Genomic DNA, 14,168 nt, shown 5'->3' with positions numbered 1-14,168 from the left:
CAAATAGGCTCCTCCTCAACCCTGATGATGGGACTTAGTGCTGTTGGGAGCCCGACCTCGATGGTGGAAGGACCTACGAGCGTGCCCCTCCTCTTGCCCGAGGAGGAACCGCTATTGTTGGACTTCCTCTTCCTCAAAGAATGAAAGAACTCCTCTACCTCGAACTTCATTCCTGTAAGCATAGAAGAGGGCTCAATTAGTCAATAAAGCAAGGCCGACGAAAGATAGGCAAGACGAGATGAGGAAATATACCAACAGAAGAGGCAGGGCTCAAGCCGGCGTCCACCAATGCTGACTCTCGAAGCAGCTCAGTCAACGCTGGAGCTCTTATCTGGCGAAGCAAATCGACAAACTCCTGCTTCTCATCCAATTAGAATAGGAAGAGGCTCAAAGCTTGCTTCCCAAGTGTCCTCCATAGGGTCGAAAACTCTAGAGAGTTGCAGAAGATACAAACTAATACTGACCCTTGTACCCATGAATGAATGAAGAGCTAGGAGGAAGACATTGTAACCCTTCCTATAAGAGAGGTACCACCATCACATATTACGAGGATGGATCTTCACTTGAAAGAAAGCCTAGAAAATCCCTGGTGTAGGGATGATACTTTGAAGCCGGAAAAGGCAAAAGAAGCCTACAATCATCCTCAAAGTATTGGAGATGATTTGTGCGGCGACAAGTTGGTACTAGGCTAGTAGGCCGGCGATTACCAACAAGATTGAGAGCCTTAGCCCTATCTTTAGGGACTTCTCATACGGGGCTATTCAATTCTCCTCGGGCTAAGTCACCCGATCCGAATTTGTGCGACGACAAGTTGGTACTAGGCTAGTAGGCCGGCGATTACCAATAGGATTGAGAGCCTTAGCCCTATCTTTAGGGACTTCTCATACGGGGCTATTCGATTCTCCTCAGGCGAAGTCACCCGATCCGAAGGGCCCGGACACTCAAGGACAAAGTCTTGAGAGATGGAAAACGCCATTCGGATTGGATCGAGATTGGAGTCCCTCAGGAAGCTTGTCTCAGTATCTGGATTAGAGGACATCTTGGGGAGAATTCTCTCCGAAGTCGTAGAGACCTGGTCAGGAGAACCTTGAGCTACCACCTCATCGTTGGAAGACTGATAAGAGCACAAAAGTATGATTTACATACTACTTAAATTAGTATTATTGCCAACAGATAATGATAAAATTGCTGATTCAATATTATATTTTTGTTTGGCACAGGTTGTCGTTTAAATGCGCATTTAGTACAAATTGGGATTTATGATCCCAAGCCTGATCACGCTGGAGCATAATTGAACCTGGTCAAAGCACATTTGCATCCGAGCAGCACATGTCTACACGTCACAGTCTCTAGAGTGCATTAAAATTCAAAATAAAGGAAGATCACGTGTGGCTAGGGAAGTATTCTGAGTAATAGCTGCATGCATGCTTCATCTTCAACCGTTCGAGCTTCCAGATCAGCGACTAGGCATCCCATGATTCTTCCGCATCAAGGTCCCGCGATGATTTCCTTCAGCAATTGTTTTCTTCAGCGCAATCCACCCGTTCACTTCGTCCCAGCTTCCTCTCGTGCCCATCCACCTCTTCCGCATCAAAGCAGGCCCCATTTCCTTCTCTGTTTCAGCATCCCAGCCATCTGCATCTCTTCCTGAGTCCGTGATCCCAGCTCTCCTCATCCGGATCCACGCCTTCCTCCCAGAAATCCCCGTGTCCCCCTTCCTGATTCGAGACCCCCTCCTCTACCTCTGCTTCCGCCCGTGATGCATCCAAGGATCCAGCCATTCTTCTGGATTCGAGACGTCCTTCCTTCCCGAATTAGCATCCGCGTTCCTCCCGGCTTTTTTCGCCCGTTCCAGCCGCATCCAGCATCACGCATGATCCCAGCATCCAACTTTCCAGCCATCCACGAAGCATCCGGAGCCATCAATCCAACCACCTTCTTCTTCAGCCCTCCCGCATCCGCACCGGATCTCTTCTGTGATCAACTCCTTCCCAATGATCCCGCGGCCAGCTTTCGAAGCATCCGAAGCCATCGATCACGCATCCCGGACGACCCCTCCTCCTTCCCGAACAAGCGTCGGTTACCCCTCCATCAGGGGATCCATCGCCGGCTTCAAGGGGTGGGGGAGATCTATATAATGGGGGTTCTCAGCTCGGCTAGAGAAAGGAGGGAGGGGAGCTCTGGTTCAAAAGAAAAAAAAAGAGAAACAAAACAGGAAAGCTTCCGAGAAGAAGGAAGAAAAAAAAAATATTTTGTTTTATTTTTTTTGAGTGTTCCACCGAGCGGGGTTACTTGTTCCCTTGTTTTCTTTTTTTTTTCTTTTTACTTTTGTAAGCATTTTTCAACTGGCAAAGCCTTTGACATCAGATTTCTATACGTTTTTGTTGCCATACATTGAATCTTGGTGCTAGTTGGCTTTCTGTGTCCCCATCATAAGAATTGAAGGCTCACATTCAATACCATTAACAGTTCACAGGGAGTGCCACATCAACTTATTGGCCAACAGCTATTAGCTTGTTCGGCACCTCTCCCCTGAGAGCTTGCCCTCGGAGGAGTTCTAGGAAACAAATCCTGGGTCTTGCTAAAAAAATAATGAATTCCATATAATGATATAATTGTCCCAAACTAAAGCATCATATAGGAAGAAATAATTTGACATTGTTATAGAAACACTATATATATATATATATATATATTGAGAATGACACAACATCTGTAAACATTTGAGCATGTCTGAACTTTCTTAAAGCCAACAAAACAAAGTTGGAATTCAAGAAGCCCTCTTGATTTTATACCTAATGGCACAGTTAATATAAACGAGAAGGTTCAAAAAACTGAGCCCAGCTACAAGCCAGAAGAAGTAATCGAGATGCCCTTCGTTCAAGTTATCAGGAATCCATCCGGTTTTTCCTCCTCGGGTTGTTATAGAGGTAACAATGGTCAGAATGAAAGAACTTAGGTAGCTCCCCAGTGCAGTTGTGACAAGAGAGAATGCGCTGCAGAGACTTCTCATGGCATCAGGAGACTGATCATAGAAAAACTCAAGCTGCCCAATGAATGTGAATACTTCTGCTGCTCCCAACAAGAAATATGGAGGTATCTGCCACAATATACTCAATGGAACTGCCACCTTTTGGTGCTCCAAATGCTCGGCCTTCGCAATATCCAGACGCTTCATCTCCAACAGTGCTGCTGCCACCATAACTAATACAGATATGAACAGGCCGATACCCATCCTCTGGAGTTCTGAAAAGCCTCTCTCCTTGCCAGTGAACCTCCTTGCTATTGGCACAAAAATCCTGTCGTAGATCGGAACCCATATGAAAACACTGATCACATCAGAGCTAGCCAGAGATGCAGGAGGAATGGTGAACGAACCAATGGTTGTGTCAAGAACCATCCCTTGTTCAACAAACATGGCAGCCTGTGCATAAACAGCTGAGAATACAATGGTGGTGGCCCAGATGGGGAACATGCGCGCCAATATCTTCAGTTCTTCCACCTGAGTGACTGTGCTGAGCCTCCATGGATTGGAGAAGCTTTCAGTCTTCTCATCAAGCTCTGAAACAGTAGCAGCCTTGTCGAGAAATCTGTGGTAAATGTTGCACAGTTCAACATGCAATATCAAGAAGAAAAAGTGAAAATATTGTAGCATTTGACGACTCAAAAGCTATAGCCACATTCTGGAATATATATATATATACATACATATATATATATATATATATATATATATATATATATATATATATATATATATATATATATATATATATATATTTAAGATTCAGCAAGTCAAACAGATGACATTATCATTATGTTTTACTGAAAGCAATGATCTGTGATTCAAATTTCATGTTCTGATTCAATGAAATCATGACAGAATCGGAGTTTTAAATTAAATACATATATATACATACATATATATATATAGCCACATTCTGGAATATATATATACATACATATATATATATATATATATATATTTAAGATTCAGCAAGTCAAACAGATGACATTATCATTATGTTTTACTGAAAGCAATGATCTGTGATTCAAATTTCATGTTCTGATTCAATGAAATCATGACAGAATCGGAGTTTTAAATTAAATTATAGTTGATATGCATCACATAAAGATAAATGCCAGTTCAACGCGTATCATTAAAATAAATCAAATTATAAACCCATTCAGGATCCGGTTATATGCAATAGTAGAATATAAGTTGTACACAAAGCAAAAGTGGAGCTACCAAAAATTTGCTTATTTCAGCTGATAACTTATTTATCCACTTCATAATGTATAGGTCACAAATGGAAACTTACGATACAAACTCCTTTAGAAAGTAGCAAGACTAGGATATTTAACAATTCTGTCAATCCCTTTTACAATATACTTTGGAAAATTTGCATATTTTCTTAGTCTTATGAAGCGTTTTCCACAACTCCTACAGTTAATGATCTAATTTTACAATTCACTTCCTCCTATGATTTAGGAATAAGCTGATTCTCTAGAACACTGACAGTTATTGATAGCTTATAAATCCTAAAATGTGTTGGGTACAGAATGCAAGAACCTCCTATGCAAGTTTGCAAACCATATTTTTGTACACAAGGATCTCCAGACAAATTTTTACTATCCCTTTATAAATCTAGGGATGTATCCCTGACCAAGTCATGGAGCACTTAAGGACCTGACTAAAGATTCATAACACAACAGGGTAAGAAAGCCTCCTATGAGTACAGAATCTGCAGTTTAAACAATTTAAAAATCAATTATCATAAATTTTTTTTGAGAAGCTGAGAATTGCACCTAAGCTCATCAGTGTGCTCCAGTTTTCGACTCCCCTCGATCGCTGAGGCGTTGTCAGTTAGCTCATATAGGAGAGAACTGTCATGAGGAACCTCCACCTTCCACTTGCGAAGAGAAGCCACAACTACCTGGCAGACTCTTGTAATAGGGCTTCCTCCTGGTCTCTGAAATCTATAAAGTGAGGTGCCTGTGAAAAAACTTATAATGGCTAAGCCCATGAACAAAGTTGGAATCCCAAAGCCCAAACCCCACCCACAGTTATCTTGCACCCAGACAAGAAAAGTGCTGGATACAAGAGCACCAATGTTGATAGAGAAATAAAACCAATTAAAGAATGAAGCCTTCTTCACTCTCTCTTTTGAATCAGTATCATCAAATTGGTCAGCTCCAAAGGAAGAAACACAAGGTTTGATTCCACCAGTCCCTAATGCAATCAGATAGAGACCAAGGAAGAAAACAGCATATTGAACTGCACTTGCTTCTGGGCAAAAAGATCCTACACAGGATGGAGGCTTAAAACCAGGAACTGAAGCTGAAAGGGTCAGTGTACCCATTCCCTATATTCAGAAAAACAGAATCATTGATCTGCCAATTGAAGGCTCTTGGTGGAAAGCATGTTAGACTGAAGCATGACAACAGATCACATATCAAGTAACAGAACATATAGCCAATCATGATTTTGCACTTGCTATAGCTCGAACCGAGAAAACTGTGTGTGTGTGTGAGAGAGAGAGAGAGAGAATCAGTTATACTTACAAGAAAATATATTGCAGAGAATACTGCAATCGTCCGGTACCTTCCCCAATACGCATCAGCCATTATAGCTCCGATCAGGGGGGTCAGATAGCAGGTCCCTAGCCAAGTTGTAACATTTCTCGCAGCAGAAGCATTTCCCTCATGTAGGTTCTTGGTGAGATATGAGACAAGATTAATTGCTATTCCATAGAAGGCTAAACGTTCGCAGCATTCAGTCCCTGTAATTTGGCACTCATAATCACAAGCAATGACAAAATTTATAGCTGACAAGATTATAGGCGGAACAGTTTCAGGTAATGTCACCACCTAGAATGAAAGGGCATGCCCTCCAGTTGCCTGTGCGATCTTTTAAGACAGGATTTCCCTGAATATCAACCGATCCATCTCCAGTGTATGGTCCTTTTCCAATCTACACATCAAAGTTCAGACATCAACCATGATGGATATCATAGTAGTTCTAAAGACTATAGAATCTTAAAAAACTATGATGAAATTAGACTCCTTAGTTCTTACAATTTCGACCATTTAACCCTAAGCTGCCTTGAACCTTAATTTCAGAAAGTAATATGAACACTGCACCTTAATTTCAGAAAGTAATATGAACACTGCACCTCATCACCAGAGTTTGCAGTGTGCAAGACAAATGCTTATTTCTACAAGAGTTGATCAGCAATGATATTTTTTCTAGTGAAAAGTGTTGATTGAAAGCATTAATAAGAGTTATGTGAAAAACTGGCTAATTTGAATACCCTTAGGAAACTGACAACCTAATTATTGTCCAAGGTTAGCTTTCTAAGTTTGTAAGGATAGCTGCAGATCCCAAACCATTGCGAATGATTCGCGCTAATCTGAAACATAGATACCAATCACTAGCTAAACAAAGCAACTTATCAAACAGGGCTTTTTCCCCCCCAAATCTACCTCAGAAGAATCATCACAGAATCACACAGCCACACATTAGAGAACTTCCTATATTTTTTTAGTACCCCTGAATCCAGGAGGAAATCAAAGGTGATAACTTGAACCAGTTTCCCATCAATTAGAGCAGAAAAATAAGAAGAGATAGAAAACCTCTGATAAGAGCCCATCTTCCAACAGGGTTCTCTGTTCCTCCTCCTGAGAGCCCATAGATCGAAACCAGGGAGAAAGAAAGGGGGGGAGGGAGAAGCAGAAAAATATGCGCACTCGATTGTTTGGAGCCCACACCAAAACCTACTTTATCTGCTCTAATATTAATAAAATAAAATAGATTTATGAAAATATTTTATATTTTTTTACACCGGGATGATGATGGCATCGTCGACCTAAAAATGTGAATCGTGTCAGAAGATTCAATGCGGTGATGTAATATATTTATTATTATTTTGATGAACCATTGAACCTTCGTTAATTTGATGAACCGTTGAATAATATCAAAACTGAAGAAATTCAAAAAAGAGGCAAAAATTCATATAGTCATCTTCCATACATATGCCTCAGGATTTCGACTAGTTCTCGAGTCTCACCACTTAAAAACTAGTACTCGTTTGGCTCATAAAAAAAAATTTATTTTTATTAAATTTTTGTTCTGAAAAGTTAATACTTGAATATATCCAAAAACAATAGGTTTTGTATATTTCGTTTGATTATAAAAAAGTGGCACACACAAAATGGCTGATGTTTGGTTGAACATTTTTAGATGGTAGGAATTGGACTCCTTCATATCATACATGCATTTTTTTCATCAAATATGAAATCTTATTTACATACAACATCAACTTTTCTATCTTTCTTATTTTGAAAACTCTAACTAAACATCAGATATCTTTTTTAATTTTTTATTAACTATATGTCACGTCTCGATCGCGAGCCGGAGGTCTGCGCCAACTGCCACACACCCGTAGAAAACTCTCCATACAAGCATACAAGGCATCTTATCATAATATCAATCAGGCAGCGTAAATATTTTAACTAATATTATGCAAACTTTATTTCTTTAACTAACACAACTTACAATGTCTCACAAGTCTAACAATAGTCTAACATAAAATATCAATTTAAATAAACCTTAATTTAAGATAACTTGTGCCATAGTTCTTCTAGTCGCTCTCCTATTTTGAAACTCCGATAGGTTAGTTCTCGGAATCTGTAAAATAACAAAAAATTATATAATGAGCTAAACAACTCAATAAGTAATAAATAACTTAATTATACAATTCATATAATAACATAAAATATAAATACAAATTACGACGAATCAGCATAACGACATAATCAATTCTTTTTCAAACACAAATCCGTTGAAATCCGTATCTTTCAAATATCTATATACATAATCATAAATCTTATTCGAAACAAATCACATTCAACTCAACAGCCTTTAACTACGACCACATTTATACTTTGTGGTTAGGCCAGAAACAAAATCGTACTTATACCCTACGGAGTGGGCCAGAATACCGTACTTATATCCTGCGGAGTGGGCCAGAATACCACACTTATACCCTGTGGTGGGGCCAGAATTGCCAATGCATAACCCCCAATTAGCAGGGTCCAGAACATAGTCAGGCTGAGAGTTCCAAATCTGATGTACATCAAAATTCTTTTGTAACATAATAGATATATCATAATCCGATCTAAATATGCATATACGATGCAAGAACAGTAAATATATTCGAAAAATATTATTCCAATTCACATATCTATTTTTCATTTAAATCATCATCTCGTAAAATTCATAAATCACATATAAATTCATTAACAATTTATTCGATGCAAAAATAATATTATATAAATAAAGAGTCTAGAAAAGGCAGTTCACTACTTACATCGAACGCGATTCACAATAAATTCAATTAATCTCACAAATTCCTTGCAAAACCTAATATCCAAAAATTATATTTTTCTTTTAAAATTCATCACAATATATATATATATATATATATATATATATATATATATATATATATATATATATATATATATATATATATATATATATATATATAACTTAAATTTTAATGTTCCCCATGGCTGATCTTGCAGAAATGCCTAGCACCCCGAATTCGGGTTCGGATTCGGGTTTGGGTTCATACTCGTAAACCACCCCCCTTCCTTTATTTTTTTTTTCTTTCTTTCTTTCTTTTCTTTTTCTTCTTCCCTTTCCTTCTTCTCCCAACTCCTCTCTTCTTTGGCGGAACAGGGACCCGTGACCCTCCTTTCTTCTTTTTCTTCCCTCCTTGGTCGAGTCCAAGGGCGGCCGCGGTGGCCAACCCCGTCGGGGGCAAGAGGTGGCGAGGTAGGCTCGGCCAACCTCGGCTACCGACGGCAGTGAACACGAGTCGACAGCGAAGAAACAAAGCGCCCTATCCCGAATCCAAACTCCAGCGATTGGCCGGTTCAAACATATGAAGAATCACATCCAAGTGCTAAGAGATGAAGAGAAGAGGAGTATGAACTCTTACCTCAGTTCCGATGAGGATCCGACGGCTTTCTTTCTCTCCGACGGCAATAGAAGGAGAGGACCATCTAGATCAAAGAAGACCGGCTTCAACGGCTCCCTCTCTCTCTCTCTCGAGCGGCTGCACTTCTTCGGATGGCCTTACAAGAGGAGGAAGACGCCCTAGGGGATCCTTCTTCTACAGGATGGCTCCCTTCATCCCATGCCCTCATGTACGACACACGTGAGATCGAAAACTTGGGGTTGGGCCGGTCCACTTGACCGGCCCAGTTCCAGGGTTTCACACTATATCAATCTGAATTCCGCCAAAAATTGCAACGTCAACGTCAGTATTGGAAAAATTAGTTGACCGCAAATTTGGAATGCCGTATAGCGACCTTTAAACCTATTTGTTAGGAACTAAAGCCGCGGTCTAATAGTTCGGGGGAACTCCAGTGTTCAACCTGAATAATTGATTCTACCAAAATAGCAAGTGCTGACTTTTATTCAATCTGAATTCTTACATCCTTAGGTCACTTAATAAATAAAATAATCGAGGAAAAAAAAGAGAAAATTGTCCTCTACTTCCAATAGTAACTATCTTGTTTCGGTAGTTTCTCGACTCTGTAACTCTATTTATTGTTTTGGAGGTTTCTTGCATGAATAACTCTATACTATCCTAATAACTTTTGCTATGTAGTTAATTTTACTAACAAACTACCCAGATTATATTTGCCTATTGTATGGCTGGCAATTAACAAATCATGACCTCTTAATATGTGATGCATTTTGAACTAGCTGAAATTTGGTTGATATAATGCCATTGACGATTTATTATAGCCGATCGATCTCTGTTTTCATTTCCACTTATGTCCTACTTGGATATACTATAATTATTTATACAAAAATGATGAGGATACCATTCTCGAAATTTTAGCCCAAAAATTTTGCGATTAAAAGCTTAGGAGAGGGGTCCAATTGGCAATGTACATTTTACTATATGTAAAAATATGAGTGTGAATGAATACCAAAATTTCGCTCATATCCTCTTTTCTTATCATTTGGTTTACTGATATCTTTTCCAAATACTTAATCTAAAAATGCCATTTTTCCTCTTTTATTCACTTTCATCCCATTTTTTTCTTATTCTTTTCCTTCTTCTCTCTCCTTTACTTTGCTTCTCCCATGTTCGTATTTTATTTTACTCCTTCCTTTCCTTCAACATTCTGATAACAATGTTATTTGTTATAATGAACCTGTCTGAAATCATCATAGGTTGTAATCATGCCTGTGATGGACATTATTTGCCCCAACTTATATGATATGAAACTATTTATTTTTAAAACAATGATTTTGATAATGATCACTGTATCACTACTGTAATGCAATTTATCATAAATCATATGGATCTTGCGAATAGAGAACATTTTTGAGCTGTAGCTGCTTGGCTGAACTCTTAAGGCCTGTCGCTCGAAATCTTCTCAGAAATTTAAGATCCCTCTCATCATATAGCATACTAGTTGGCTGCTGGATTATAAAGGGATTTTTCTTTGTACAAGGATTAGATCCCCTGGAATTACTCTTTAAATACAGAATTCAGAAAATATTACCATTGCTGGATCTATTAGTCGATCTTGAAAGGTAAGACTAGGATTTTTTTTTTCTTTTTGAGAAAAAAAAAGGATAAGAATAACATGAACCAAGTTAAGCCTACTAGCAGCTTTGTTATTTTTCATTTATGGCCTTGATTACAGTATCACCACCTCTTCTATTTGAAAATACTCAGAATTAGCTCGATCATTTAGATTATTGACTTCATAGTTAATCTGTTTCGGTGTCTTGTATTTACAAGATAATCTGCTAAGAAAGTTTCTTTGCTTGGGTCATTGGTATGGGATTAGGCCCAATAACAAGAGGTGGGGTTACACGCAATGGGCCAAAGCTCTGGGTTAAAGGCCCAAGCAATTTGTGATGACAGTGGGCTCCTTCGAGGCTTTTGGGTACAGCTCAACCCTTTCTAAGGCTTTTGGGTACAGCTCAACCCTTTCTAAGGTTTTTGGGATCACCACACCTTTGCATTTTAGGCCTTTCAAGTGCCCCTACGATTGAGAGCTTTTCTCCTCTCTGTGCTTTTTTATCATTAGTGAAGCTTTCTTCGATCATCTCTACTCGTAGACATAGGTTATAGACCGAATCACATAAATATTTATGTTCTTCTCTCCATCTGTTCGTTGTCCCTAGATCTACTAGCAAAATAATCAGATCGCACCCACCTCTATTTAGCCCTAAATGGACCATTGCTTCAGCTATTGCCATGTTCGTACCCTCATGGAATACTGCATGAAATAAAATTTTAACAACAAACGGATATCATCAAGCAATTGTTCTAGGAAGTTCCAATTTGGCTGAAAAGTTTCAGCAATGAACAACTTATACTTTTCAGGCAGGAGAAAAAAATTCCCAGCAACAGTTGATATTTCCATTTCAAAGTTGTGCTAAATTCCTCCACCAGACACACGAAAATCCTTCTAGAAATCAACAAACAAAACTTGCAATGAGAATTATGCTTCACATAACATTAGGCTCCATTCCTTCTAGTTGTTGTAATTATTATATGATCGCATGCAGTGGATTTCTTTTGGAAGATCTCAGACTGACCATGGACCTTTGCTCCTCCCAAACGCGATCGAGCGAGAAGTCTTCATAGAACTTTCCATGTGGCCGTCAAACCTGCCCTCTCGCGCGTGGAATATGGCACCAAGCCAGAGAAAGTGATTCGCAAGCTTGAAGCTTCCATAAAATATGTTTCAGAAGGCAGAGGTAGTGCTTGCACCCCAATCCACAACGAATATCTTCTAGCCTTTTACAGGCTTACGAGTCTAAGAAAATGAAAAGAGAACAAAGAAATCGATTCCTTGCCCGTTGGTGAAGCAACGTGAGGTATCGTTGCTTTGGACTTGGTGGCCTGCCGGCCAGCAATTTAGTGGCCTCAGCTCATAAATACCTTTCAAACCACCTAAAATTTGAGCATAGAATGGCTTGAGTGCGTTTCAATTGCTTCTGTTTTTGGGCAAGCCTAAATTCTTCAATATAGTCAGCATATGTGACAAGATCGATGACATCCATGAGGAGGAAGTATTAGTGGTATTCATAGCATGGCTTCTATAGTTGGTCGATGTACCACAAAATTTATCGGATTCTAACTAAAAGTTTAAGAGTACTTTTGAAAAAAAAATAATTTTAATTTCTAGTTAGTGAAAATTAAACTTTTTTTATATTTCATTTGGGTTTTTGTTTCACATGTAATACGAGAATCTTATGTTCATAAAAGCTACTTTTCTATATATATTTTTTAAATTTCAATCAAATAAGAACTATTTCTTTATTTTCCTGTCGACTCCACTTTTTCCACTTCTCTTTTTCCACGAACTAAACAAATCCATAAAAAAATAATTGTAATCATAATGAGTGGCAAATAGGGGACCTCCGTGAATTTTTCCCTGTGCACATGATTATTGATTCAGGTATCATGGGCAGATTTTCTTGAAACCATACTAGATTTTCTTGAAACCATACTCCTAGCAGTCTTGATTTCTAGACTCGATATTTTCTCATAAAAGATTTTATAAAAAAGCAAAGTCCAATCTTCCTATTTAGTTCAGTCAAACGCATAAAAATCTATTTTCCCCACCTTTTTAAAATTTTTTCCACCACCTACTAGATGGAAAATAAAAAGCTGTCTACAAAAGTTTTTCTTTTTTTTCAGTGCCTTCTCCAAAACAAAACGAGAACCAAGTCAAATTCAAGGGAGGACCAAAACCTCGATGGCCATATCTGTGTCCAGGCCCACAGAAATTTCGCCCTGTTAGCCCACGACCTTTCCAGAATTCCGGTTCAACTCCGTAGCCGTTGGTCTCGGCGCCGTTTGATGCGGAGGAATCGGCACGGTCCGCTTTTGAAGAAGTTTGAAACCGGAAAGAAACAGGGACGGTGGAGAAAAGCCGCGTCCTCCCTCTTGTCTCGCAAAATCTTTGGGCGGAAAGCCGGTGGGGACCGACCAGCGGGTGGACGCCGCGGTTTCCTCTTCCTGCTTTCCAACGAATCCCACCGACAAGCCAAAACCACCCCCCAAACATCATGACGCAAGGATGAAATTAATGAATCACACCATTTCCTTCCCCGTGGGACTGCGACAATCTCCCCCATTGTCATCCAAATTTCAGCAATACCGTTGCATCATCATAACGGTAATATTTAAAACCATATGTGTGAACCCAATCAGATATAGGTTTATTGGGCGATAAAGATCCTACATCGATTATCCAAGCCGTTAGATATGATTTACTATCTTTAGATTACATGCATACCAAAAATCATGTAATTTGAAAATATCTAACCTAGGCATCAAATAGTCTAAAAATAAATAGTCTAAATAATACTAAATTATATATAAATATATTTGATCACTTTAGGCATAAACTAGAGATCTCTAGATCATATAATTTTGGGTATATAAATAGTTTAAAGATGTTAGACTACCATCACTAATAATTCTATTATATTGCATTTTGATGTCCCTTTGATACAATGCTTTTCTATTTCTTATTGTACGCGGATTATGATCTTATTATTTTTTAATAATATATTATTTTACTTTTTCCATATATAGTGATAGTATATCATAACATTTATATTAAAAAATTATTAAAAAATAATTATTAAAAAAAATATCATATCGTTATAACATCATATTTAATATCATTATTGGCTACAATAATGGTTAAAAATTATCATTAGTTGTCAAAAAGACTATCTAGATAGAAATTATCAAGATTTTGGATTTAAAATATTGAGGTTTATGGTTGGCATCATTTGCTATTATAACAGAGAATAATGGTAGATGCTCAAAGAAAAAGGTTTATATTATTGAAAACAAAAATTGATATATTCCAAATAAAATTTCCACTATACATCGAAGTGTTTGATTGGGCTTATGTTGCCGCCTGTAAGATTCGGCTAAATCCCAATGAGTTGATATTGGAGTCAAATTTTCTATCAAATTAGATATATATTTTTTGTGATGTGATATTACCAACCTGTTTGACCGGGTCCTCCTGGCCAACTTATGGGCTCCAACGATGGGTCACGAAAGAAAGTAGAGAAAAGTACCACAGTGAGACTTTGA

At 38.4% G+C, this 14,168-nt stretch overlaps 1 protein-coding gene across 2 annotated transcripts; it reads right to left on the bottom strand.

Annotated features, from left to right (window-relative positions):
• Positions 1-2,638: 2,638 nt before the first annotated feature.
• LOC103713078 (protein NRT1/ PTR FAMILY 8.3) lies at positions 2,639-6,775 on the bottom strand. Of its 2 annotated transcripts, XM_026807182.2 has the most exons (6): positions 6,637-6,775; positions 5,872-5,974; positions 5,566-5,783; positions 4,810-5,366; positions 3,379-3,590; positions 2,841-3,299 (listed from the first exon to the last, which is right to left on the bottom strand). In XM_026807182.2, the coding sequence occupies exons 1-6, from the start codon at positions 6,691-6,693 to the stop codon at positions 3,283-3,285; spliced, it is 1,164 nt and encodes a 387-aa protein (XP_026662983.1). In that variant the 5' UTR covers positions 6,694-6,775; the 3' UTR covers positions 2,841-3,282. The 2 variants fall into 2 exon arrangements, with proteins under 2 accessions (XP_008798073.1, XP_026662983.1); XM_008799851.4 differs by having other exon boundaries at positions 2,639-3,590.
• Between the last annotated feature and the right edge of the window lie 7,393 nt (positions 6,776-14,168).

The sequence above is a fragment of the Phoenix dactylifera genome, chromosome 6, assembly GCF_009389715.1.
Source record: "Phoenix dactylifera cultivar Barhee BC4 chromosome 6, palm_55x_up_171113_PBpolish2nd_filt_p, whole genome shotgun sequence".
Lineage (NCBI taxonomy): Eukaryota > Viridiplantae > Streptophyta > Magnoliopsida > Arecales > Arecaceae > Phoenix > Phoenix dactylifera.
Note: the sequence above shows the minus strand (reverse complement) of the source record. Positions and strands in the feature narration are given on the sequence as shown.

Coding starts and splice junctions, on each gene's coding strand:
- LOC103713078 (XM_008799851.4), bottom strand. CDS start 6,693: ATGGGCTCTCAGGAGGAGGAACAGAGAACCCTGTTGGAAGATGGGCTC. Junction 5,975..6,636: donor AAGATGGGCTCTTATCAGAG/GTTTTCTATCTC, acceptor TTTGATGTGTAG/ATTGGAAAAGGACCATACAC. Junction 5,367..5,565: donor TCTCTGCAATATATTTTCTT/GTAAGTATAACT, acceptor TTCTGAATATAG/GGAATGGGTACACTGACCCT.